The sequence below is a fragment of the Canis lupus genome, chromosome 13, assembly GCF_011100685.1.
Source record: "Canis lupus familiaris isolate Mischka breed German Shepherd chromosome 13, alternate assembly UU_Cfam_GSD_1.0, whole genome shotgun sequence".
Classification (NCBI taxonomy): domain Eukaryota; kingdom Metazoa; phylum Chordata; class Mammalia; order Carnivora; family Canidae; genus Canis; species Canis lupus.
The window spans coordinates 21,976,543-22,004,196 of record NC_049234.1 but is presented as its reverse complement, the minus strand read 5'-3'; the positions used below and the strand labels follow the sequence as shown (position 1 = coordinate 22,004,196).

The following is a 27,654-nucleotide window of genomic DNA, read 5'->3' as shown; positions in this document are numbered from 1 at the left end:
TATTTTCATGCTTTTGTCCTCTACCTCCTCACCCATCCCCACCTCCCTGGAACTTTCTGGAATGTGCTCCATAGGCCAAACTAAAGAGGCCAACACCCCCAGGACTGGTGGGTGTTGGCCAGCGAATGGTCGCAGGCCTGGAAACATTCAAACACAGGCAACGATGTTGTCCAAGCACTTTTAGTTCAAAGCTAAAGTTCAAAGCTGCTAGTCCTTGAGGTGGGGTCCTTGGGCCGGACAGTCCCGGAACGCCCAGCCCTGGCCCTGGGGAGGGCTGCTGGGGGAAGCGACCCTTCAGAAGTGAGGGGAGGCCTGTAGAAAGGGTCTCCAGATGTGGGCCACCCTGGGTACCAAGCCAAGCTGCTCGAGCTGCAGCCGCGTGGGCCTGTAGGCATTGAGGTTGCTGTAGGGAGCTGCTGTGCCGTCATGGGGCCTCGGGGAGAAGTGGGCCTGCGGGCTCAGGGCCCCCCACGGGCCATGGTGGGGCTGAAGCCTGGCGGGCAGAGGTGGGTTGGGGGCCGGGGGACTGCTGGGCCCCGACGCCGCCGACACATTCCGGTTCTGGGGGTTGCTGCCCGTCGACGGGCTGCTGAAAGGGTTGGAGGACGTGTGGTCGCTGGCAGAGCTGCTGCTGCCACTGAGGTGGCCAGGCGGGGGGCTGCGGCCGGCCCTGGGCTGCAGGGGTGCCCCCAGCCTGGGGGACTTCGGGCCCATCACGGGCTTGGAGGATGCGTATAGGTGGCGGAACTCCTCGTCAAACAGCTCCACCGCCGGGCCCGTGAACTTGGAGAGGATGTTCCGGTGGACGTGTCCGCAGAGCCAGGTGAAGCTGCAGGGGAAGAGGAGAGCGGGCTGGCAACGGGGAGGCCCGCCGAGCCCCCGCAGGCCGCTCCGAGTGGCAGTGGGCTCCCGGCACTGCTGCCCGGAGGGACCGACCACTAGCCAGAGGGGACCGGCCAGTGTCCGCAGGTGAACCCTAAAGACACCAGACCGAAGCCCTGGGTCGGGCCAGGCTCCCTCCTGGGGCTCGAACTCTTGCGCTCCCTGCCCAAGTGCAAGAGGGCTAAGTGACAGCCGAGTCCCCGGACTGCTGAGGCCACCTGTGACATGTGGGAACACCTGCCTCTTCTAACCAAAGGGGGGGTCTGGGGGAGGCTGCTCCTTAGAAGGCAGGGCGTGTTCTCAGGAAAGTCTTGAGGGTGTGGCCACACTTGAGGCCCAGGGACCCCAAGGGGCAGGCGGCAGGGGAGGGGATTCCCACGGGAACCAGAGTGCACTTTGCCCCGACCCCCAGGGAGGTGGGCGGAGGCCTCGGCCCTCCCTCCATTAACTGGTTTCAAATGAAAACAAAATGCTGAAGGCATTTATGGATTGTGTTTTATGATTCCTTGATTTAACTGAGTTCCTTTTTATCTCTGATGGAAAAGTCCCCTTATTAACCCCACTTACACACACCCACATACTCAAACCCCTTGAAAAGTCCTGGTGGACAGCACAGAGGACCCACCCAAAGGGTCAGGGTAGAGATTCCTGGGTCCCTAATAATGGGAACCCAGGCATAGAGGGCAATAGTGACAGGATGGTCAGAGGAACACACGGTCAATGTGGGGGACAGGAACGACCCCCCACCAACGGTCTCAACCTTCCCCCCCACCCTCCACCGGCCTTGCTACCAAAAAAGGCCTGGCCCAACCAGCAGAGTCCCCACTTGGTGAGGCAGGGCAGGTGAGCAAGGCTGAGCAATCCCAGGAAGAACAATGAGGCTTTGTTCAAACCTCACCTCCGGCCCACAAGCCACCCACACACCCCAGAGAGGTGAGCAACTGACGAAGAGCCTAGGGCCAGCCAGGTGACAGGGAAGGCAGCAAACAGTGGGGACAGCGGGACTCGGCTACACTAAGAAATCAGTCGCCTGGTGTTGCTTGGAATCAGACGAGATTAGGCCAAGCAACTGCATGCTTTATGCAACAGAACAGTCCCACAGGTGCCCTGGCAACTTTTCAGGCTCCCACACCCCGGTGGTCTCTGCACCTGCCCCCCACCCCAGGTCCTTGGTGTCCCTGCAGCCCCTGCACACCTATGAACCTCCTTTACACCCTGCATTGCCATTCATTCTATGCCCTTTTACACTTTCTCTTTATCACCACCCGAGGTAAGAAGTACACTTCATTTCTATTGCTTTTTGGCACTTAGTACATGGAACTGATGTTGTCACAATTTTTGGCTCAAGAACCACTCTCATGACTGGTCTATTCCTCGCCCGTTTTAATCTATTCAGCTATTTACTTAGTTATTTTAAATAACGTAATAAGCACCAACAAACCCAGCACCTAAAAATAATAAAAAGCTAGCATCTTGGCAATAATCAGCATCAAACCATACAGTCCCTCCCCAAAAGAAGGAATCATCACCCTGAATCCTGTGTCATAGTTCCCATACTTTCCTTTCTCCTTAAAAAAATGTTTTATGTATTCTGGAAAGAAAGTATTTTCGAGTTTAATATACATGTAATATTTTGGGGGGTTTTCCCATTTAATATTATATTGCTAAGATTTATCCATGTTCTTTCTTGTTGCTGTGCCTCATCCATTTTTGACTGCTGTATAATATTCCACTGGTGGCTAGATCATGGTTTATTCATCCACTCTCCCGTTGACAGGCATTTGGATTGCTTCCACGGTATTTCTGTTGGGACCTGTGCTATAGCAAGCATTCTCATACCTGTCTTTTACTACACCGTGGACTCCCTCTCTTGGAAATACCCCTGGGAGTGGAAGTGCTGGATCATAAGCCAGGTGAATAGTCAGCTTCAGGAGAAATTCCAAACTCTTTTAAAAGTCACTGTCTTGGGGATCCCTGGGTGGCTCAGTGGTTTAGCTCCTGCCTTTGGCCCAGGCAGTGATCCTGGAGTCCCAGGATCGAGTCCTACGTCAGGTCCCTGCATGGAGCCTGCTTCTCTCTCTGCCTGTGTCTCTGCCTCTCTCTCTCTCTCTCTCGTGTTTCTCATGAATAAATAATTTTTTTAAAAAATCACTCTCTCGACCTACAATCCCCTCAGCCATGCAGGAAAGATGCTGTACAGCCAGCATCTGGTATCGTCAGTCTTATTTTCTTGCCAGTTGAAAAGGTATAAAAAGGCAACTGGTCCTAGCCTCGATCTGCACTTTCTGGTCACTGAGATGCGAACGCCTCTCCCCGCGTGCTCCTGGCTGGGATGCCCACTCGCACCCCCTATTCTGGCGCTAAGCCTCGGGAACTACTTGTGGTTCTGACACTAATCGCGTCAGGGCATCAGGAAAGCCCGCTCTCACTCTGTAAGCTGACTTTTCCCTTTCTTTCAGGTATCTTTCAATGAACCGAAGTTCTTCATCGGAATACAGTCAGATACAGCGATCTTTCAGGGTCAAGGCTTTTTTTGTGTTGTTTCACACAAAAGACAGGTGTCCGTGTTAAGACACTTAATCCTTATCCTAAGGCCTAAAAAGATATTCATCTATTCTTTTCTATTAAGAGTTTAAAGTTTGTGGGGTTTTTTTGACATTTAAGAGTTTTTAATCTATTGGAAGGTGATTTTTTTTTGTACATGTGTGACATGGAATCCAATTTTCTGTGTGCAGAATTATTGTTTTCCAGTTTCTCCTTTCCCCACTGTGCAGACATGCCCCATCATGTGTGGGTCTGTCTCCGGGCTTTCTGCTCTGTTCCATTTGTCAGTTTGCCTGTACCTCCTCCGATGCCACATTGTCTAGATTATTCCAGCTCCACGACACAGCCTGATCCCTGGCAGGAGCAAGTCCTCCCTACCTGTTCTTCCTCCGACTTACCTGGCTAATCTTGGAGAGATACATTTAATGTCTTGACCTACTCACATAGACAAACACATACATAAGTACACAACAGTTTCCAGAACATTCCTGACCTCAGGAATGCTCTCTGTATGTTTATTCTATCCTATATCATTATAAAAATAATTCCAGGCATCATCCACTAACTTGATTTCATATCCTGCTAATGGATAATGATGCACATGGTTTGAAAAAACTTTGTTCCTCTAGCTACATTGGATGGCCAGAACCTTATATAGACTTTCATTAATTTATTTACTCATTCATTCAACATATATTATGATCATATATAATGTTCGGGCACTGGGTTAGCTATATTTCATTCCAGGGATATAACAGAGAGAAAACAGACTCGATCCAGGTTCTGACATCATGTTTACGATCTTGGATAAACAAGTCCACAGAGAAGCTCTCTAGGAGATGATCTGGAAACTCCAAGATAAGGAGTTAGCAGGATAAGACAGCAGGAATTACCTCTCCAGCAGAGGGCATGTACAGCAAGTGCAAAGGCCCTGAGGCCTGAAAGAGCATGAAAGACCTGGAGGAACACAGTATGGCTACAGCACAGTGGAGAGGAAGGAAAATCCTGCAGAGGCCATGGTAAGAATGATTTTTTTTTCTTTTCTAGGAGAAGTGACAAGCATAGAAGGATCTTAAGGAGGCCAGTGATTTGATCTGGCTTTTGTTTAAAAATCTTTCTGTTCCTGGTACAGAAAGCCCAGAAGTAGAAGTGTGGGTCAGGGCAGGAATGGATTCAGGGGTGGTTCAGTTCTCACGCTGTGGCCACCAAGGCCCAACCCCAAAGGCACCAACCTCCTGGACTTGCCAGCAGAAGTGGGAGCTCCTTCCTGGCTGACCACAGAGCACTTCCTAAGCTCATACTGACCTTAGAACACACGCCACACCGCCCTGTGGCCATTTGTCCATGTTTTTTCATAAGAGAGAAGAGCTCTGTGTCCCCAGCACCTGGCATATTGCCTGTGCTGGATAAGGCTTCACTTTTTTTTTTTTTTTTTTTAAAGAGTTTTGTTATTTATTCATGAGAGACATAGAGAAAGAGAGGCAGAGACACAGGCAGAGGGAGAAGCAGGCTCCATGCAGGGACTCCAGGATCACGACCTGAGCCAAAGGCAGATGCCCAACTGCTGAGCCACCCAGGCGTCCCTGGGTAAGACTTTCTAACAGAGCTTAAATGTTCAAATGTACACCCCCCACCTCACCCGCACCCCTCAGCTAAAGATGTGCACAGAGCACCTCAGTTTGGGAGAACTGTATACAACCAGGGCCAAAATATCCGAAGCCCAAGGACAGCTGCATTGAAAGAATGGGAGGGAGACATGTTTTGTTTCAACTGGAGACAACCTTGAGAGTCCCCACGGAGAAGGATCTAACTGAAGGCCAGCAAACAGATCTCCTCTGAGCGCTGAGTGCAAATGAAGTTACAGGTGTCCTGCCCTCTCTCCAGGAGCTGGGTTCTTCGGTTCTCAGGAATGGCCCTGTGTGTCTTCAGGCCCGGTGCCACCCTCCTCCTGGCACCTCCCATATCAGGATGACAAGCTCAGAAGGCACTAGAGAGCTGGAGATCCTAGCTGAGAAGGCTGGTGACCCTGGGCCAATCACCTACCCTTGCCGTGCCTCAGTTCCCCCAACCGTCATTGGGAAGAATAATTCCTCCCTCAAAGGGTTAAATCCTTCCTAAAAGTCTCATCACACCCGGCCTAGGGCCTGGCACAAAGCTCAACAAGGTTAGTTCTGCTTCCTTCTGCCCCCACCAAGGGCAAAGACCCCCCACCCCCAACCCACCCCCCTTGCCAGCAGCATAATGAGCTCCGCAAGGGCAAATACAAACAAAAACAAAGAAGCATAATTCTCCCAATTGAAAACAAGAGGAGACACTCTCATTCCTCTGCATTTTCTCTTTCAGAATTTCTTTCTCTGGCCCAGAAGACAAGGGAGGAATCCGAATGAGTGGGCCTTGCTACATTTCCCCAGTGACAACCTTTAGCTCGTACCCTTTTGCCCTACCATGTTTTCCAGGACTTTCCTTGACTCTGCTCTTCATCAAAGCTCATATAAAAATGCCCAGGCTGGAGGCACCTGGGTGGCTCAGTGGTTGAGCGTCTGCCTTGGGCTCAGGTTGTGATCCCGGGGTCTCAGGATCGAGTCCTGGATCAGGCCCCCCTGCATGGAGCCTGCTTCTCCCTCTGCCTGTGTCTGCCTCTCTCTCTGTCTCTCATGAATAAATTAATAAATTTTTTTTAAATGCTCAGGCTTAACCATTTCTTAGGATCATTTCTTTCTGGAGGTCCCATGCCACATGAAACTTGGAAATAAATCCACATGCTTTTCTCTTGTTAGTCTATCTTTTGTCCAGTTTACAGGCCCCAGCCAGAGCACCTAGAAAGGTAATAGGAAAATGAGGGTTTTCCTCCCCATATACTGGGTATGGGTTTTTTTTTTTTTTTTTGAGGTGATAAAAATATTCTGGACCTAGGTAGCAGTGACGGTTGCACACACAGGGAATGAATTAAATGCCACTGAATCACACATTGAAAATGGCTAATTTTAGGTTATGCGAATTTCCCCATAATAATAAAAAAGAATGAAGGAGGACTCTTCAGCTCTGGTGGGCCCCTGACTCCAGCTGCCCATCCAGGTGGTGAGCTAGGTCTCTAGTGGCAGCTTAGCTAAGGTCAGAGGTCAAGGTCAGAGGCCTCCAGTCCTGATGTGGGGTTTGAGGCTGAGCTCCCACCCAGAGCTTATGGCTTGCTGGCTTGCTGCCCAGCGGCCTTTGTCACTTTCAAATCTGAAAGAACAAAAAGCTGAGAAAGTGGCTTTGGCCACTTGGGGAGGGTAACTCAGCCCCATCTCAGCCTCTTACAAAACAACCGAGCGCTAATGCGGGGCCCTAGGATCAGAAGTACATGGGGTCCCTTTTGCACAGGTGCCCCAGTGAAGCAAAACAATGAGGAGAGAAGCTGTGGGAGGAAATGCACATGGACCACACCTGGGTGTCCCTCAGGGTGCGTCTTAGGTCTCAGAGACCATCATGGCATTAGGAGCTAAGGAAACCATTCCCTCAGATGTGACCACACTCTTCACTCGGGGGCAGTAAAGGGAGAGAGCACAGGCCCATGCACAGCCGAGGAAACCAGGGCCAGGAAAAGGTGGAGACAGCCAGAGGGGAGTAAAGGGAGCTTTTAGGCACTCTCCCTCCAAAGACCCCACCTCCCGCCCCGCAATGGCTCTTGAGGAGGGAGTTCCTTCTTCTTTCTTCTTCTCTTCTTAGCTTACTGTCGCTTCTGGGTCTTGCTTCGTATTCTTCCTTCATTTCTTCTTCTCTTCTCTTCTTCTTCTTCTTCGTATTTAGTCTTTTTCTTCTTCTCCTCTTCTCTCTTTCTCTTTCTCTTCGTTCACACCCAACATAGGGCTTGAACTCACAGCCCCAAGATCGAGAGTTACACACTGTACCGAATGAACCAGCCATGACCGGCTGTAGTCTATCTCCTTGGTTTGAATGGCAGCTCCAGAGGGGCGCCCCAGCCTTGAAGCATGCCTACTATGTACCCAGTAGGTCTCTACATAGCTGTCGAATGAATGAAGGAACAGAGACACATGGTGACTTGCTCAAGGTCACCCAGCCAGAAAGCTACAGAGCTGGGAATTGAACCCAACGTCTAGTCCAGGCTGCTGCCACGTCCAGTCTCTAGCACTAGCCTTAGGTCCCAGTGAATTGGGACACACTTCTGAAAATAAAATAGGACACACACACACACACACACACACACAGCCCAAAACAAATTGCATAGTTTTACAATCACGCCTGATAGAGCTGAGGAAGGAAAAAGAAGATTCTAAAAAAAAAAAAAAGAAAAAGAAGATTCTATGTCCTGTTGCAACCTGAAGGGAAACTTCAAAGTGCCTCTCTACCCTCAAGCCCAGAAGGCCCCCTTCTTCCTAGGCTAGTCCTGCCTCCAGCCTCATGTATGTGATGAAGTCTCAGCTCGGCAGGGACAGAAGCAGCCCCCTGGGAGCCCCTGGGAGGGACAGGCTACGTGCCTGAGCGGCCAGGACTACGCCACACTCAGCCTGGGCCTCCTCGAAGCCTTGGGCCCGTGAAACCCAGCGCTCACCTGTACGATCCCGACAGGACATTATCTCCAATCTGAGATGATGAACTTCTCCTGGATTTGGCCGGCGAACTTCCGGCCTGATTTGGCACAGTACACCTCTCCTTCCACACTCCGGATGGAAATGTTCTGTTGGAAGGAGAGTCAAGGCCTCATTTGCTAATTACGTATGTGTAGATATATGTTTGCCTAGGAAAACATCTGGAAGGATGCTCAGCAAGACATGAGCAGGGGTTATCTCTAATTTGTAGGCTCATCGGCTATTTTTATTTTTTCCTTTGCTGAATTTTCTAGATTCTTTTCATTGTCCTGACATTATTTGAGAAATGGGGCGGGGGGAGGGGGAGAGAGATGGTAGGATTTTATTTTATTTTTTTAGATGGTAGGATTTAAACAAAGTGACAAAGAAAAGAAAGATGACGGCCTAATACCCAACTTGCCTTGCAGGGGGCTTCAGTTACATGAGTCCCTGACCCCAAGCTGGTCACAGGGAAGTGCAGCCGGAGGGGTGGCTCTGTGGAGACCTCAGTGGACCTTAGATCGTCCTAAGGAAAGGTGTGTCCACAACCCAAATCATGGCCCTGCGTGTCCCTTCCTCTGCCCCCAGGAACACCTGCTGCCCCAGCCCCTGCCCAGAACCCTTGGGAGGCTGGAGAAATGAAAGGGTGGGTAAAGCCAGGGATCTCTGGGGAAGCCAGGATACTGCTGGGATCCCGTGAATGTCCCTGGTGGCTGGGCAGGCTCTGGGAAGGGGACACCCACGAGCTTCCTAGTGATTCCCAGCCTCCCCATAAGCTCTGTGACCTGTTGAGAGGAGGGTCTCATCTCACTGTCCCTTGGCGGGCAGAGGACTGGCAGCTGTGGCTGGTGTGGGCCATGGATTCAAGGCCTGTGCGGACTCTGCACCTGCCGACGGCCTCGTGTCGAGGAGGTGCGATCCAGGCCAAGCAGGCCTGGTAATCACAGGACCCAGGCCTGTCGCTCCAGATGCCTGAGCTCGGCTGCATCCCAGGCAGTGGGGAGGACAAGGGATGGAGGAAGGGAGGTTGGGGGGTCTCCCGGAGGCTGACCTGTCTGAGCTAGAGCCCAGTCACCGAGGGAACCACCCACCCCTGGTGAGTAGAGCCTGCTCATAAAAACTGGGTGGTTTTACCTTTGACCCTGAAGTAGCTGCCCTAAATTCGACATGATTAAATGACCCTTTATGCCTGGGTTTCTTTTCTCCTTGCCAGAAGGAAGTCCGTGGGCAGTTGGGTTCTGTCCAAAAGGATCAGCTTCCTGGGGTCCTGCGGAGTCCTATACGTGTACCAAACAGCCCGGATGCTGACCTGGCCTGTGGAGCCACGAGGTCCTTCAGCAGAGAAGACAACAGGCATGCGCAGCAGAGATTGCGGCCCACGAGATACCCACGGCCCCTTCCAGTTCCCAGCCCCCGTGGGCTGCGTGAGCCAGAGGGCCTAAGCAGGCATGACGGACACGTCCTCCAGGTCAGGTCCTGCGGCACTCCCCTGCCCTCTCTCCCTGTCACTGCCACCCCGAGGCCACGTATTCCTATGGTGTAGCTACAAGGTGAGGGAGGGCCGCCTGTTTTACAGGGCACTTTTGAGCGAGAGACAAACCTTTCTTTACGCTGAACCATTGAGATGGGGTGTGTGGAGGGGACTGTTAGCGGGCGCCAGCCATGCTGCCCTCACTCCCACTGGGGGCCCCTACCTTGAGGTGGCTGTCAGAGATCTGGACTTTGTCACACATCTCCTGGAAGAGCTTCACACCTCCCTGGTCCAGGAGCACACAGACAAACACCCCGCGCTTGTTGGCCGCCTCTAGAATGTCACAGAAGATCTCCACGTCGGTGAACACATCCATCAGGATAGCCAGGACCTGGGCCAGGGCAGAGGGGTGGACACAGAGTCAGGGGCCAGGTGCTAACTGGTTTCCGCCCGGCTTCCTACGGCCCCGACCCCGTGGGCCTTCCTGGGAGAGCAGCCCCCACGGCTGCTGCACTGGAGGAGCAGGGGTGGGGGCTCCGCCAGGGCACATTCAAGGGGAAAGAGCTGGAGGCCTCTGCCCTGACTCCATCGCCTGACCACGGCCCCTCGGGCCTCTTGGCCCACTGCTGGAGTGCAGCACCCACAGCAGGAAGGAGAGAAAGGCAGAGAAAGGAGCAGGAGGGAAGGGCAGAGCAAGGGGAGGCGGCCACGCAGGTTCAGGGCTGAGGGACAGATTTGACGACGGGGCTGCTCAGCCAGACAAGCTCGAAGGCCCCCAGTGGCCACTGGTTTTCACCTGCTATGAAGCCACATGTATTCGCCTCCAACAGAACCCTGGTGGAGGGGATCCCTGGGTGGCTCAGCGGACTAGCACCTGCCTTTGGCCCAGGGCTCAATGCTGCAGCCCAGGCCCGGGATCGAGTCCTGCATCAGGCTCCCGGCATGGAGCCTGCTTCTTCCTCTGCCTGTGTCTCTGCCTGTGTCTCTGCCTCTCTCTCTGTGTGTGTCTGGAGACCCCTACATGCAGAGTAGCCACTGCCACCTCTATCATAACAGGATCTGGGGGATCTGGGGGAGGAGAGAGCCCTAGAAATGCAGCAAAGGGGGGATGTGAGTGTGTGTGTGTGTGTGTGTCTCCCCCTGCCAGGCATCCAGTGTGTGTGTGTGTGTCTCTCCAGTGTGTGTGTGTGTGTCTACCTGCCAGGCATCCAGTGTGTGTGTGTGTGTGTCTCCACCTGCCAGGCATCCAGTGTGTGTGTGTGTGTGTCTCCACCTGCCAGGCATCCAGTGTGTGTGTGTGTGTGTCTCCACCTGCCAGGCATCCAGTGTGTGTGTGTGTGTGTCTCCACCTGCCAGGCATCCAGTGTGTGTGTGTGTGTGTCTCCACCTGCCAGGCATCCAGTGTGTGTGTGTGTGTGTCTCCACCTGCCAGGCATCCAGTGTGTGTGTGTGTGTGTCTCCACCTGCCAGGCATCCAGTGTGTGTGTGTGTGTGTCTCCACCTGCCAGGCATCCAGTGTGTGTGTGTGTGTCTACCTACCAGGCATCCAGTGTGTGTGTGTGTGTGTGTGTGTGTCTCCACCTGCCAGGCATCCAGTGTGTGTGTGTGTGTGTCTCCACCTGCCAGGCATCCAGTGTGTGTGTGTGTGTGTCTCCACCTGCCAGGCATCCAGTGTGTGTGTGTGTGTCTACCTACCAGGCATCCAGTGTGTGTGTGTGTGTGTGTGTGTGTGTCTCCACCTGCCAGGCATCCAGTGTGTGTGTGTGTGTGTCTCCACCTGCCAGGCATCCAGTGTGTGTGTGTGTGTGTGTGTGTTTGTGTCTCCACCTGCCAGGCATCCAGTGTGTGTGTGTGTGTGTGTGTGTGTGTCTCCACCTGCCAGGCATCCAGTGTGTGTGTGTCTCCACCTGCCAGGCATCCAGTGTGTGTGTGTGTGTGTGTGTGTGTGTGTGTCTCCACCTGCCAGGCATCCAGTGTGTGTGTGTTTGTGTGTTAGTGTCTCCCCCTGCCAGGCATCCAGTGTGTGCGTGTGTGTGTGTGCGCGTGTGTGTCTCCACCTGCCAGGCATCCAGTGTGTGTGTGTGTGTGTGTGTGTGTGTGTCTCCACCTGCTAGGCATCCAGTGTGTGTGTGTCTCCACCTGCCAGGCATCCAATGTGTGTGTGTGTGTTTGTGTGCGTCTCCACCCGCCAGACAGCCAGTGTGTGTGCGCGTGTGTGTGCGTGTGCGTCTCCACCTGCCAGGCATCCACTGTGTGCGTGTGCGCGTGTGTGTGCATGTGTGTGTCTCCACCTGCCAGGCATCCAGTGTGTGCGTGCGCGTGTGTGCGCGTGTGTGTGCATGTGTGTGTCTCCACCTGCCAGGCATCCAGTGTGTGTGTGTGTGTCTACCTACCAGGCATCCAGTGTGTGTGTGTGTGTGTGTGTGTGTCTCCACCTGCCAGGCATCCAGTGTGTGTGTGTGTGTGTCTCCACCTGCCAGGCATCCAGTGTGTGTGTGTGTGTGTCTCCACCTGCCAGGCATCCAGTGTGTGTGTGTGTGTGTCTCCACCTGCCAGGCATCCAGTGTGTGTGTGTGTGTGTGTGTGTGTGTGTGTCTCCACCTGCCAGGCATCCAGTGTGTGTGTGTGTGTGTCTCCACCTGCCAGGCATCCAGTGTGTGTGTGTGTGTGTCTCCACCTGCCAGGCATCCAGTGTGTGTGTGTGTGTCTACCTACCAGGCATCCAGTGTGTGTGTGTGTGTGTGTGTGTGTGTCTCCACCTGCCAGGCATCCAGTGTGTGTGTGTGTGTCTCCACCTGCCAGGCATCCAGTGTGTGTGTGTGTGTGTGTGTTTGTGTCTCCACCTGCCAGGCATCCAGTGTGTGTGTGTGTGTGTGTGTGTGTGTCTCCACCTGCCAGGCATCCAGTGTGTGTGTGTCTCCACCTGCCAGGCATCCAGTGTGTGTGTGTGTGTGTGTGTGTGTGTGTGTGTGTCTCCACCTGCCAGGCATCCAGTGTGTGTGTGTTTGTGTGTTTGTGTCTCCCCCTGCCAGGCATCCAGTATGTGCGTGTGTGTGTGTGCGCGTGTGTGTCTCCACCTGCCAGGCATCCAGTGTGTGTGTGTGTGTGTGTGTGTGTGTCTCCACCTGCTAGGCATCCAGTGTGTGTGTGTCTCCACCTGCCAGGCATCCAATGTGTGTGTGTGTGTTTGTGTGCGTCTCCACCCGCCAGACAGCCAGTGTGTGTGCGCGTGTGTGTGCGTGTGCGTCTCCACCTGCCAGGCATCCACTGTGTGCGTGTGCGCGTGTGTGTGCATGTGTGTGTCTCCACCTGCCAGGCATCCAGTGTGTGCGTGCGCGTGTGTGCGCGTGTGTGTGCATGTGTGTGTCTCCACCTGCCAGGCATCCAGTGTGTGTGTGTGTGTCTACCTACCAGGCATCCAGTGTGTGTGTGTGTGTGTGTGTGTGTGTGTCTCCACCTGCCAGGCATCCAGTGTGTGTGTGTGTGTGTCTCCACCTGCCAGGCATCCAGTGTGTGTGTGTGTGTGTCTCCACCTGCCAGGCATCCAGTGTGTGTGTGTGTGTGTCTCCACCTGCCAGGCATCCAGTGTGTGTGTGTGTGTCTACCTACCAGGCATCCAGTGTGTGTGTGTGTGTGTGTGTGTGTGTGTCTCCACCTGCCAGGCATCCAGTGTGTGTGTGTGTGTGTCTCCACCTGCCAGGCATCCAGTGTGTGTGTGTGTGTGTCTCCACCTGCCAGGCATCCAGTGTGTGTGTGTGTGTGTCTCCACCTGCCAGGCATCCAGTGTGTGTGTGTGTGTGTGTGTGTGTGTCTCCACCTGCCAGGCATCCAGTGTGTGTGTGTGTGTCTCCACCTACCAGGCATCCAGTGTGTGTGTGTGTGTGTGTGTGTGTGTCTCCACCTGCCAGGCATCCAGTGTGTGTGTGTCTCCACCTGCCAGGCATCCAGTGTGTGTGTGTGTGTGTGTGTGTGTGTGTGTGTGTCTCCACCTGCCAGGCATCCAGTGTGTGTGTGTTTGTGTGTTTGTGTCTCCCCCTGCCAGGCATCCAGTGTGTGCGTGTGTGTGTGTGCGCGTGTGTGTCTCCACCTGCCAGGCATCCAGTGTGTGTGTGTGTGTGTGTGTGTGTGTCTCCACCTGCTAGGCATCCAGTGTGTGTGTGTCTCCACCTGCCAGGCATCCAATGTGTGTGTGTGTGTTTGTGTGCGTCTCCACCCGCCAGACAGCCAGTGTGTGTGCGCGTGTGTGTGCGTGTGCGTCTCCACCTGCCAGGCATCCACTGTGTGCGTGTGCGCGTGTGTGTGCATGTGTGTGTCTCCACCTGCCAGGCATCCAGTGTGTGCGTGCGCGTGTGTGCGCGTGTGTGTGCATGTGTGTGTCTCCACCTGCCAGGCATCCAGTGTGTGTGTGTGTGTCTACCTACCAGGCATCCAGTGTGTGTGTGTGTGTGTGTGTGTGTGTCTCCACCTGCCAGGCATCCAGTGTGTGTGTGTGTGTGTCTCCACCTGCCAGGCATCCAGTGTGTGTGTGTGTGTGTCTCCACCTGCCAGGCATCCAGTGTGTGTGTGTGTGTGTCTCCACCTGCCAGGCATCCAGTGTGTGTGTGTGTGTCTACCTACCAGGCATCCAGTGTGTGTGTGTGTGTGTGTGTGTGTGTGTCTCCACCTGCCAGGCATCCAGTGTGTGTGTGTGTGTGTCTCCACCTGCCAGGCATCCAGTGTGTGTGTGTGTGTGTCTCCACCTGCCAGGCATCCAGTGTGTGTGTGTGTGTGTCTCCACCTGCCAGGCATCCAGTGTGTGTGTGTGTGTGTGTGTGTGTGTCTCCACCTGCCAGGCATCCAGTGTGTGTGTGTGTGTCTCCACCTACCAGGCATCCAGTGTGTGTGTGTGTGTGTGTGTGTGTGTCTCCACCTGCCAGGCATCCAGTGTGTGTGTGTCTCCACCTGCCAGGCATCCAGTGTGTGTGTGTGTGTGTGTGTGTGTGTGTGTGTGTGTCTCCACCTGCCAGGCATCCAGTGTGTGTGTGTTTGTGTGTTTGTGTCTCCCCCTGCCAGGCATCCAGTGTGTGCGTGTGTGTGTGTGCGCGTGTGTGTCTCCACCTGCCAGGCATCCAGTGTGTGTGTGTGTGTGTGTGTGTGTCTCCACCTGCTAGGCATCCAGTGTGTGTGTGTCTCCACCTGCCAGGCATCCAATGTGTGTGTGTGTGTTTGTGTGCGTCTCCACCCGCCAGACAGCCAGTGTGTGTGCGCGTGTGTGTGCGTGTGCGTCTCCACCTGCCAGGCATCCACTGTGTGCGTGTGCGCGTGTGTGTGCATGTGTGTGTCTCCACCTGCCAGGCATCCAGTGTGTGCGTGCGCGTGTGTGCGCGTGTGTGTGCATGTGTGTGTCTCCACCTGCCAGGCATCCAGTGTGTGTGTGTGTGTCTACCTACCAGGCATCCAGTGTGTGTGTGTGTGTGTGTGTGTGTGTCTCCACCTGCCAGGCATCCAGTGTGTGTGTGTGTGTGTCTCCACCTGCCAGGCATCCAGTGTGTGTGTGTGTGTGTCTCCACCTGCCAGGCATCCAGTGTGTGTGTGTGTGTGTCTCCACCTGCCAGGCATCCAGTGTGTGTGTGTGTGTCTACCTACCAGGCATCCAGTGTGTGTGTGTGTGTGTGTGTGTGTGTGTCTCCACCTGCCAGGCATCCAGTGTGTGTGTGTGTGTGTCTCCACCTGCCAGGCATCCAGTGTGTGTGTGTGTGTGTCTCCACCTGCCAGGCATCCAGTGTGTGTGTGTGTGTCTACCTACCAGGCATCCAGTGTGTGTGTGTGTGTGTGTGTGTGTGTCTCCACCTGCCAGGCATCCAGTGTGTGTGTGTGTGTCTCCACCTACCAGGCATCCAGTGTGTGTGTGTGTGTGTGTGTGTTTGTGTCTCCACCTGCCAGGCATCCAGTGTGTGTGTGTGTGTGTGTGTGTGTGTCTCCACCTGCCAGGCATCCAGTGTGTGTGTGTCTCCACCTGCCAGGCATCCAGTGTGTGTGTGTGTGTGTGTGTGTGTGTGTGTCTCCACCTGCTAGGCATCCAGTGTGTGTGTGTCTCCACCTGCCAGGCATCCAATGTGTGTGTGTGTGTTTGTGTGCGTCTCCACCCGCCAGACAGCCAGTGTGTGTGCGCGTGTGTGTGCGTGTGCGTCTCCACCTGCCAGGCATCCACTGTGTGCGTGTGCGCGTGTGTGTGCATGTGTGTGTCTCCACCTGCCAGGCATCCAGTGTGTGCGTGCGCGTGTGTGCGCGTGTGTGTGCATGTGTGTGTCTCCACCTGCCAGGCATCCAGTGTGTGTGTGTGTCTACCTACCAGGCATCCAGTGTGTGTGTGTGTGTGTGTGTGTGTGTGTGTCTCCACCTGCCAGGCATCCAGTGTGTGTGTGTGTGTGTCTCCACCTGCCAGGCATCCAGTGTGTGTGTGTGTGTGTCTCCACCTGCCAGGCATCCAGTGTGTGTGTGTGTGTCTACCTACCAGGCATCCAGTGTGTGTGTGTGTGTGTGTGTGTGTGTCTCCACCTGCCAGGCATCCAGTGTGTGTGTGTGTGTCTCCACCTGCCAGGCATCCAGTGTGTGTGTGTGTGTGTGTGTGTTTGTGTCTCCACCTGCCAGGCATCCAGTGTGTGTGTGTGTGTGTGTGTGTGTCTCCACCTGCCAGGCATCCAGTGTGTGTGTGTCTCCACCTGCCAGGCATCCAGTGTGTGTGTGTGTGTGTGTGTGTGTGTGTGTCTCCACCTGCTAGGCATCCAGTGTGTGTGTGTCTCCACCTGCCAGGCATCCAATGTGTGTGTGTGTGTTTGTGTGCGTCTCCACCCGCCAGACAGCCAGTGTGTGTGCGCGTGTGTGTGCGTGTGCGTCTCCACCTGCCAGGCATCCACTGTGTGCGTGTGCGCGTGTGTGTGCATGTGTGTGTCTCCACCTGCCAGGCATCCAGTGTGTGCGTGCGCGTGTGCGTCTCCACCTGCCAGGCCCCAAGCCTCCTCCTGCCAGCGGCTCCCGGCCTCCCTCTGAGGACTCCCGCCTCCTCCGCAAGCAAAGTGGTTTGGGCGGGGCCACCGGGGCGGGGAGGGCCCATCACCGCGGCCAGGCCAATGAGAGCGCGGCATCCCCTGCGAGCCACGGGGATTGGCCCGGGGCTGCTCACGTGACCCACGTTATGCTAATGAGAGCCCCGCGGGCGGTCGCTGGGCCGCAGCGCGGGGGAGGCTCCGGCTGCCGTCTCGCCGCCACTTGGGGACAGCGTACGCGAACGTGAAGGCAGCCCCGGCGACAGCCGGGCCGAGCAGGGTCCCGGCAGCATCCTCCGATCATCTGGTTTCGGCCATGCCCGAAGCCGGCCCTACCCTTGACCTTCCCACCGTGGAAGTCAGTGCCTGCTCCTCTCCTTACACTTGTTTGGGGTTGTTTCCCCCGATATTGTGATTTATAAAAAAATATATATATTTGATCCTTGTCCGTGTTTTGGCACCAAGCTCTAACACACCTGGAATTTGCTAAGTGGTGAGAGCGGAGAGAGATAACGATGCTTTGTTATGTTAATGAGGTGACTTTTGGATGGGGCTGGTTGCCAGGGGAACCCACTTAGGGGTTGGAGGGTTGGAATTTTCTGTCCCTCCCGCCCGCTGCCCCAGGGAAAGGGGGGGCTGGAGGTTGAATCAGCTGCCAGTGCCAATGACGTCGGGGGTCGTGCCTGTGTGAGGCCGGGCTCTGAGTCCTCTGGGTTGGTGATTTGGGGAGAGCTGAGTGCTCAGAGGAGGCGTGGAAGTTCCATGCCCTTCCCCGTGCATCTCTTCCATCTGGCTGTTCCTGAGTGCTCGCCCTTATAATAGCGGCAATCTAGAAAGTAAAAGGTTTCTTTGTTGTGAGCTAGTCCAGCGGATTGATCACACCCAAGGAGAGGGCCAGTCTCCAGACTCTGAGCTGCTGGGGCAGAGGCACCGGTGACAACCTGGGACGCCCAGCTGGGGTCTGAGAATTGCCCGGTGGTGGGAGACTCCCACACAGTGGGGTGGGAGCAGAACTAGACGGCTGTCACCCAATCGAAAGTCAGTCCTCACACCCGGATCATGGCATATGGACAAGTGGATTCAGCAGCCATTCGCAATGATAATTAAAACCATCATATAAAAACTGTAAGACATGGCGGAATGTTGAAGTAAAAGTGCTGTATAATCCACCCTTAAGGGACACCTGGGTGGCTTAGCGATTGGGTGTCTGCCTTTGGCTCAGGTTATGATCCCAGGGTCCTGGGATCGAGTCCCACGTCAGACTCCCTGCTTAGCAGAGTCTGCTCCTTCTCTTCCCTGCTGGTGCGCTCTCTCTCACTATCTCTGTCTTTCTTTCTCTCAAATAAATAAGTAAAATCTTAAGAAATCCATGCTCGGGCAGCCCTGGTGGTGCAGCGGCTTGGCGCCATCTACAGCCCAGGGTGTGATCCTGGAGACCCTGAATCGAGTCCCATGTCGGGCTCCCTGCATGGTGCCTGCTTCTCCCTCTGCCTGTGTCTCTGCCTCTCTCTCTCTCTGCATCTCTATGAATAAATAAATAAAATCTTTAAAAAAAAAAAAAAGGAAATCCATGCTCAACACAGGTGTGTTAGCAATGAACGAATTCAGTGAAAAAGGCTTAACAGAGCACAAAATGATAGTATTTCTGGTACGGTTGCCAGTGAGGGCAAGTGGCGTGGAGACACATAAGCAGGCACAAAGCCAAAACTAGCGGTTTGGACTGGGCATGAGGGCAGCTTTCAACATTACCTATAACAACGTTCCACCATTTTTCTAATAATTGCTATAAAAGTATAGTAATTATATAGATATGGTATATGGAGATGTATATGTACATACAGATCTGTAGATATATGGACCATTAGCATCTGGGAAGTAGCAAGGACAAGAAGAGGGTCATTGACACAGACAAAGGAGATGTCTGGTACCTCTCGGAGCTGACTTCCTGCTCAGATGACATGAGTGTCTGCACAGGGGAAAGAACTGCCTGGGTCAGAAGTCGGAAAAGATGTTCTCACAGGGAGGTCACGCTCCTTTAGAACCGTGGCCCTGTTAGCACGTGATTGTCTCTACACATTTAGCCTTCTGATGCCAACAGCAACCCAGGCCCTCTCTGCAGAAAGATAACTGCTTCCTCCTTGAGGGGGATATAGATGAAAGGGACAATTCCCTCTCTCTGCTCCTGTCCACCCTTCACCCCCTGTTGTGTTCCAGTGAGGGGGCATGTTTACAAATAACCCCAGGTCATGATTTAAGGGATACTTGGAAAAACAGGCTCAAGAAGTCTAGGTTTATCGTGTTGGCCTCCTGTTGGGATTGGCTCCCAGCCGGACTGTTTTAAGGCCCATAACCTCTTCAGTCCCCTGCGTGGTCATGCTACCTTACAGGGTGTGGTGGGATGAATGAGGACCTCCCAAAAGACAGGTCCACATCCTAACCATCAGAGCCTATGGGTGTGACCTCACTTGGAAAAAGTCTTCACAGGTGCAATTAAGCTCCCAAAGTGAGGGGCACCTGGGTGGCTCAGTGGTTAAGTGGCCACCCGCCTTTGGCTCAGGTCATGATCCTGGGGTCCTGGGATCAAGTCCCTCATCAGGCTCCCCTCGGGGAGCCTGCTTCTCCCTCTGCCTATGTCTCTGACTCTCTGTGTCTCTCATGAATAAATAAATAAATAAAATCTTCAAAAAAAATTGCAAGATGAGATCATCCTGGATTATCCAGTGGGCCCTAAATTCACTGGCAAATATCCTCATCAAAGACACCCAGAGGAGGGCAGCCCGGGTGGCTCAGCAGTTTAGCGCCTGACTTTGGCCCAGGGTGTGATCCTGGAGATCCAGGATCAAGTCCCACGTCAGGCTCTCTACATGGAGCCTGCTTCTCCCTCTGCCTCTCTCTCTGTCTCTCATGAATGAATGAATAAATAAAATCTTAAAAAAAAAAAAAAAAGACACCCAGAGGAGAGACAAGGAGAAGAGGCCACGCGAAGACAGAGGCAGAGCCTGGAGTGAAGGAACATAAGCTGAGGAACACCTGCAGCCACCAGAAGCTGGGGGCAGAAGACAGGACCCTCCCCCAGAGACTTCAGAGCAAGAATGGCTCAACGGATGTCTTCATTTTAGGTCTGGCTTCCAGAACTAGGAGAGATAAATATGTCTTGTTTGAAACCACCAGCTGTGCAGGAATTTGTCACAGCAGCCCCGGGACACTAATAGGGAGGGGTAGCACACAATCCAGAGGACAGTGCTCTACGGGGTGTTAGGGAACCCTGGCGCCAGCCCCGGTGCTACTAGAGATGAGCTGAGTCCCTTCGGACAAGCCACTTACTGTCTCTGGGCCTTAGTTTCTTTACCCAAAAAGAGCATTAGCTATCATCCCAGCTGCATCCAACCCTGAGCCCAGATAACATAGAGGAAACCGTGTGCAAAAAGTAAAAGTTTTTATTCTAGTTTGTAGTTTAAAAATGAGTGTGGTTTTTATATGCATTGGGAACAAGTATGAATAATGTTAGAAGAACACCATGCAGGGGAGCCTGGGTGGCTCAGTGGTTGAGCATCTACCTTCAGCCCAGGGTGTGATCCTGGAGACCCGGGATCGAGTCCCACATCGGGCTCCCTGCATGGAGCCTGCTTCTCCCTCTGCCTGTGTCTCAGCCTCTCTCTCTGTGTCTCTCATGAATAAATAAATAAAATCTCTAAAAATCACCATGCAAACATGTTTCAGTCTGGGTTATGGAAGGGGATTAAAATTAGTGCCTGCACCTCTGTGGCAGAAAGAAGAAATCAAGTAGGCCGATCAGTGGGATGGGCACTTTGGAGCGGGGTTGGCTGAGAAGGAGGAAGTACTCTGGAGACCCTAAAGGAGGAAGCCCAGGTGGCAGCCGGCTCTGGGAACCTGAGCTGCAGAGAGACGGAGGAGGCCCCCCAGGGGGTGCTGCTCTGCTGGGGGCATGCCCATATGCCAGGGTCATCCTGCGGGGACCTCACCCCCTGCCTGGCACATGCGAGCTCCTCCTGGGCTAGAGGGCCGCTGCCTCATTCGTCTGTAGGGGATGGAAGGGTGGAAAAGGGGCGATGGGATTTGGGTCCTGGTGGGGCCCAAGCATGGTGGGAACACTATCGCCCCCCATCCCGGCTTCCATTTCTCTTGCCTCTTTCTCTTCTGTGTGCTGAGGCTCCTTTGTTTTCCAAAAACAACAGCAACAGCCACATGTAGGGAGCAGAGCACACCCTTTCCCAGTTTGGCAAATCCCTGTGGTATCTGGCCTCACGGAAGACAGCTGGCTCCTCAAACCTGCTTCTGCAGCAATCTGTTGTGCTATGTTGCTGGGTGGAAGCCAACGAAGATAATCTGGCCTCGCACAGGTAAGTGGTGAGAGAGGACATGACGGCCCAGGCCCACGGACGGGGTCTGAGAAACCCTCGGGGATCCTGACTGCCTCGGAGGATGGATTGATCCTCGTGTTTCCATATTTCAGGATGCTTCTTCCTGCAGGGCCAGCTGATTGCCGGAGAGGCGGCAAGCACCGTGCCTCGGAGCACGCCTTTGGTAGGCACGCCAAGCCAGCACGGCCCCTGCCCTGAGTGACCCTGAATGACCCCAGGGCCACGTGCTGGGCAGCAGAGCCTGCTGAACAGGGCCTCCTTCCAACTAGCCCATCCTGATCCGTGTACCCTGCCTGCCCTCCCTTCCCTGCAGAAGCACAGTAAGGGCCTGTGCGTGTGCATTCCCCGCGCCCCTTCTGCCTCCTGACCCCCCTGGTGCTTCCTGTGGTCCTGCAACCCACGCTATGCCCCCTGCTTCTAAGGCACTGTGAGCAAAAACTTCTTGTTTCACGCCAGGCGTTTCCATGCCTGCACATCCCCCCCCGCTGCGGGACACCCAACCCTCTCACACCTCCTGACCTCTGCCTAGACTCCCGTCCCTCTCTGCCTCACAACCTCTTACTCAGCCTTGGAGACTCAGGTCAGAGGCCACCTCTTCCGTGAAGCCAGCCTTAGTCACCCTGTCCTCCCAGGCACAGACGGTTGCTCACGCCCCGGGGCTGCCTCCCACCCAGTGTCCTCTTCTCCTCCCCTAATGGGCACAGAGGCAGGGCGCTCCCCGAGGGATGGAGGGAGGCCCCCTGTTCTGCTTGGCCATCCTGGGTGCGGGACCTGGCTATGAATTAGGCTCTGTGGGATAAAGGAATGTGAGCATGAAGGGAAAGACAGACAATTCCTGCAAGCTGAGGGAGTGGAAACTGGTCTGGAAAACCCTGAGCAGGCTGGCTCTGTTTGTTCCCCTCTCAGGAGGCTGAAGCCATAGAGGGAGGACGCCAACCGATCCACCCTCCAGCTCTGAGTGGGGAGGCAGGGGCACAGCCTGCTTCTGAGGACAGCCTGTGACCAGGTCCCTGGGCCCTGGCATCTCTGTGGGGGCCGGCCACCCCTGAGCCCCTGTGTGTGTGTGTGTGTGTGTGTGTGTGTGTGTGTCTGTGTGTGGAGAATATCACAAACTGCCTGCAGGGGCCTGGCAGGCTACAACATGGGTGCAGCTCATCAAGGCCTGGGACAAGAGGGCGTGGTGGGGACTGTGGCAAAGCACACTCCCACAAAGTGGTGGTCGCCACTCAGCGCCAGCAGAGCCAGCTCTTCCTACTTGCTAAGAGGAACTAGAAATTCTCACTCTTAAGTGAACTCTTCAGGCTTTTTTTTTTTTTTTTTTAAGATTTTATCCATTTATTCATGAGACACACAGAGAGGCAGAGACACAGGCAGAGGGAGAAGCAGGCTCCCTGCGGGGAGCCCGATGCGGGGACTTGATCCAGGGACCCCCGGGATCACAACCTGAGCTGAAGGCAGACGCTGAACCACTGAACCACCCAGGAACCCCGAAATCTTCAGCTTTTCAGTGTTGTGTTAAATTTATAACACGCTGTTTTGGTGAAACAAAGGATATTGAGGGGGCCTCAGGGCCACAGAGGGAGGGAAGCCTCTCTGGGTGGAGGGTGGGTGTGGGGGGGGAGGGACTCAGCCTGGGGATTACTTCACAAGCTCTAACCTGGCTTCTTTCCAGGGAGCCTCACTCACTCAGGGTCCGAGCTGCGGCCATGGGTGAGAATGTTCCCCATGCCAGTGGTCCCTACCCCTCGGGAGGCCGCTGAACTGCACACTGGAGAGGCCAGAGTGGAGTCTGAGGCCTGGGGAGGTCGAGCGACTTGCCCCAGGTCCCGCAGTCAGCCCCAGGCGCGGCCTGCGCTCCTGGCTGCCTGCCTGGGCCCATCTGTCAATCCCTAATGCTGACCTGGCCCGGAAGCATGAAATACTGCTCTCAAGCAGCCCTGCCACTTGAAAAACCAACACTCCACCCATTGTGACTTTATTTCATTTTCCAGAACTCCACTCTTTCCCTGCCGGTCCACACACCGCCTCCCCATCTTAAGCGGGGCTTTTTCTGGAGCCTGAAGATTTCACAGAGTACCGACCCTCTGAGGGCACTTGGTCAGGAGCCTGGGATCCCGGCAGAAAATGAGCTGAAGCATCAGCTTGTTCTTTCTTTGAGTCTCCTCTCAAAAAAAAAAAAAAAAAAAAAGAGTCTCGGGACACCTGAGTGGCTCAGCGGTTTGGCGCCTGCCTTTGGCCCAGGGCATGATCCCTGAGTCCTGGGATCGAGTCCCGCATCGGGCTCTCCGCAAAGGAGCCTGCTTCTCCCTCTGCCTGTGTCTCTGCCTCTCTCTGTGAGTCTCATGAATAAATAAAATTAAGAAAAAAAAAATGAGTTCCTTCTCCCCTCTCTGAGCTTCAGGTGGCAGGAGGGAGCCTCCCCAGCCCTGTTTGTTCGGAACAGTTGTCTCATGCAGCTGGGGGAGAATGAGCCAGAGTGGCTCCGGCCGTGCCCGAAATTCTTTTTTTTTAAGATTTTATTTATTTATTCATGAGACACAAAGAGAGAGAGAGAGGCAGAGACCCAGGTAGAGGGAGAAGCAGGCTCCATGCAGGGAGCCCGACGTGGGACTCGATCCCTGGACTCAGGGATCACACCCTGGGCTGAAAGCAGGTGCCATACCGCTGGGCCACCCAGGGATCCCTTTCTTTCTTTTCTTTTTTTTTTTTTTAAAGATCGTGCCCGAAATTCTATCAACCACGCTCCAGTCTTGAAATGTTTTTCTTCTTCCAAAGTCACATATTGGCGTGCAGACACGCGGGGAGAAACCTCTCTGCCTGTCCTGTCTTCCGTGTGACACTAGCTGGACCCAGGTGCTGCCTGGCCTGTTGTGACCGGGTCTAAGCCGAGGCTGGGGGCTCAGGGGCGGGCATGAGCCTCGGCGGCCTGACCCCGAGGTGAGGCCTTCCTGAGAAGGGGACTCGGGTGCTGCGTCCTGAAGAAGCAGCCGGCGTCATCATCAGGTGAAGAGCAGGGAAGGGGAGGGGTGCCGGGCAGGGGGCACGGCACCCGCAAGGCCCTGAAGAAGGAGCAAGGCGGGCTGGAGGGTCTGCAGGTCCCGGGACCGGCCGCTCGAGCTGGGAGCCCCGCGGAGTTGCTCTTCCCACTGCAGGTGCGGGGGAGACCCAGAGGCTCCCAGCGGGAAGGGACGAGGCTAGACTGGAAGCGCAGAAGTACTGGGGGGCGGCATGGAGTCTGGGTGGTTGGGGATCGCCACGGAAGGCGAGGGGCAGGGCAGCCCGGGGCTCAGCGGTCTAGCGCCGCCTTGGGCCCAGGGCCTGATCCTGGAGACCCGGGGATCGAGTCCCACATCGGGCTCCCTGCGTGGAGCCTGCTCCTCCCTCTGCCTGGGTCTCTGCCTCTCTCTGTGTCTCTCATGAACATATAAATAAAATCCTTAAAAAATAATTAAAAAAAAAGAAGTCGAGGGGCAGGTAGGATGCCAGGGAGGGTGGGTCGTGGGACCCAGATGGTGACAGGTGGGACCAGAAAGTCGGTGATCCAGGGCAAGAGAGAGAATAGCACCTGACTCCATCCTCAGCCCCAGCCTCTGAACCCCATCCCGTGGGGCCAGCCCCAGCCCCATTCCTCCTCTACCAGCCCCGTTCGCCCCCGACCCCACGGCCAAGGAGACACAGGCCCCACCACCTGTACCTGGCTGGTCCGGGTGATGCAGCGACGAATGAGGTCTCGGATGTTGTTGTGCTTGTCCATCTGGAAATAGACGGTGGCGCTGGATTTTTCCTTCAGGTAGGGCTTCTGGGCTGAGGCCCAGGTGTGCAGCAGGGTGGGCTCGCTGCCCTCGGAGGCCGCGGGGAAGTAGGTGCCCGAGGGCAGGGAGCAGGAGTCCAGTCCCCTGGCGCCTGCCTCTGCCCCTGCTGCGGGCTCGGGGGCACCCGGCGGCTCCCTGGCCCGGGCCTGGATGAACTGGGCCTCCTCGGAGGACAAGAAGTCCACCTCCCCTTCCTGGCCCAGCGCCTGCCAGTAGGCCTCGGGACCCCCATCCAGGAGGGCGTCTGTGGCCAGCCGGGCGCTCTCGTTGTCGCTGAAATCGGCCCTGGCCGGCCGGACCCACTGGCTCTTGACGTCTTCCAGGCGCTTCTGGATCTTGCCCACGTGCCTTGACCGGCTCATGCTGCCCAGTGGTGCTGGGGAGGCCGCTGCTGCTCCAGGTCTCCTTGACGCCAGTGGGCCTCGCTGCGGGGGGGGGGGGGGGGGGCTAGCGCTCCCGGGAAGCCCCCCGCATCCACCTGTGCAGGGAAGTGGTTACCTGGCCCAGCAGCGCTGCCGGGATCAGCATCCCGGCCAGGCCCACCTGTGGGCGCCACCGCCCTGCCCTGCCCTGCCCGGGGCACGCCCCGCACGCTCCGCCCTGCACCCCCCCCCCCCCCCCCAGCCAGGCGGCAGGGCAGAGCCGGGAGGCCGTCCTGTGCTCTCAGTTCAGACACCACTGGTTCGAGCCCAGGACTCCCCTGCGGAGCAGATGCGGCCCTGAGGTTGGGGAGAGCCGGGGGGGGGGGGGGGGGGGGGGGCGCGGCCCAGAGCTGTCCACCTCGCGCCCCTCCCTTCTCCCGGGCCGCCCCAGTTCCCGGCCTCCTCCTCCGAAAAACCTGCCTGGGCTCCCTCTCCCCCTGCTAATGTTTGTCACCGTCGTGTTTGAACAGAGCATGGAGAGAAGCTCCGGGAGGGGGGTGCGCCACCGGCTTGGAGAAGCGCCTGGAGGGGAGGCCGCTGCTGTCTGCGCGGGTGACGGGACCTGCCCGCCCTGCGCTGGAGGCAGGTGGCAGCAGAACAGCTAAGGGAGAAGCCTCTTTCTTCCTTTCTTCCTTTCTTCCTTTCTTTCTTTCTTTCTTTCTTTCTTTCTTTCTTTCTTTCTTTCTTTCTTTCTTTCTTTCTTTCTTTTCTTTTTCTCCTTCCCCTTCTCTTTCTTTCTCTCTTTCTCAATCTCTCTCTTCCTTTTTTTTAGAAGCCGCATTTTCTCCCCAGGTCAGGTCATGGTCAAGTCAGTGTCAGTGGAATGCAATGTCTATCTTCCTACCAGAAACAGAATGACACAGGATTTGCTCATTGGAAGGTGATTCCAAGAAGCGCCAACGGGTCTGGGGAGGAGTGAGACAGGAAGGGCAGGGAGCACCACAGGGCACCACCCGGGCATATGCTAATGAGCAGGTGACTGTTGTGCACATCTGGGATTTATGAACACCGAGGGACCGTCTGGGGTCATTCCTGCCAGGCCCTCTGGGAGATGGTATTGAATACATCTTAGAATTTTCCTACACCCTCCCCCCCAAAAAAGAATTTTCCTACCCAAAGGGTGAGGATTTATCTACCAATCTCCATTTGTCATGGGGGGAGGGCTGCTCCCCGGCCCACATCAACCCCCACGTGGCTGGCCTGCCCTGTGTGCTCACCAAGCAAACCTTGAAGCCAGAGGAGACATGTGGTCCGACTCTCAGAGACAGGGTCAGAGATTCAGGGGAGTGGTGAGTGCTAATGGGAGCGAAGTAGGGCCCTGACAATGTCTGCTAAGAGAACAATGCCAGAGGAGTGGGCCTGTGGGGTCCTCACACAGCTGGCATGTAGAAAGAGCCAGAAGTCTATCTGTCTGTGGCTTATCTATTCTTTGGAGAAAAATCGCTGTCAGCATCTATAACCCACCAAAGCCATGGCCCAAGTGGCTCAGTCCAGAAGGACAGTAGTAGCATTTTAAAAAACACAGTCCAGGGGCACCTGGGTGGCTCAGTGGTGGCTCAGTCAGTTAAGCACCTGCCTTCAGCTCAGGTCATGATCCCAGGGTCCTGAGATCAAGTCCTACCTCAAGCCCCCTGCTCAGTGGGGAGCCTGCTTCTCTCTCTCCTGCTCCCCCTGCTTGTGTTCCCTCTATCTCTCTGTGGCAAAAAGATAAATAAAATCTTTAAAAAAAAATCACAGTCCAAGAAGAGAAAAAGAAATTAAAAGAAATTTCTTCTTTTAAAGGTCATTGAAGAAATCCAATTCACACCCTTGTGCAACCCTCTCTCGTATTTGACTTTCTCTCTTCCCTGCAACCCCTAGAACCCCTAGTATGACAAACCTAACTCTCTCCCTAGTGCCCTTCTGGCTCCGTGCCTCTCCCTTTGGCCGACTCTTGCTTGGACAGATTGACTTAACCTCTTCCCCACGTTCGCCTCTGAGCCTGCCTCCTCTCTGGCCCTCCTCGGTCCCTTCTTCCAGCTGTGTCACCTAAGTCCAGTGCCCAGTCTGGTGAAACCAACTTGGGGAGGACAGTAATAACCCCCGGATTTCTCCTGGTTCGTGCCAGGGCTCTACAGATGTCCGCGGCTCTCCACTGCCTGCCGTGTTAAGTACTGATTCCCAAGCCCTGCGTTGAAGACCTTGTGTGTTCGAGACCCGTGGGAACATTCCAGCCTGACCCTTCCTACACTTGGCCATAATTAAGTGCTCATTGCATGCTGGCCATCTGTGCTGAGGGAGACACAGATTAGTGGGCTTCGTTTCACAGATGAGGAAACCAAGGCTCAGAGAAGTTGAGTAACTTGTCCAGGATCACGCAGCTAGTGAGTGGCATAGCCCAGACACTGTCACCCCAAAGCTCATGTGCTCACTGTGCCAAGCTTCCCCTGCCCTTTCGCCTTCTACCCTCAGAACAATCCACATCCTCCTACCAGTTCCAGAGTCTATACAAGGGAGACCTAAGAAGTGGGTGGAGGAGATGGGCTTCTGGTCTCACCCAGGCCCCAAT

At 55.0% G+C, this 27,654-nt stretch overlaps 1 protein-coding gene across 1 annotated transcript; it reads right to left on the bottom strand.

The window, feature by feature from the left end:
• Nucleotides 1-164: 164 nt before the first annotated feature.
• On the bottom strand, nt 165-25,139 carry FAM83A (family with sequence similarity 83 member A). The gene is given in 5 exon segments (XM_038555435.1): nt 165-829; nt 7,979-8,001; nt 8,003-8,104; nt 9,689-9,856; nt 24,567-25,139. Coding segments are annotated over 5 exon segments (1,308 nt in total). The 5' UTR covers nt 25,047-25,139; the 3' UTR covers nt 165-294.
• Nucleotides 25,140-27,654: the final 2,515 nt, after the last annotated feature.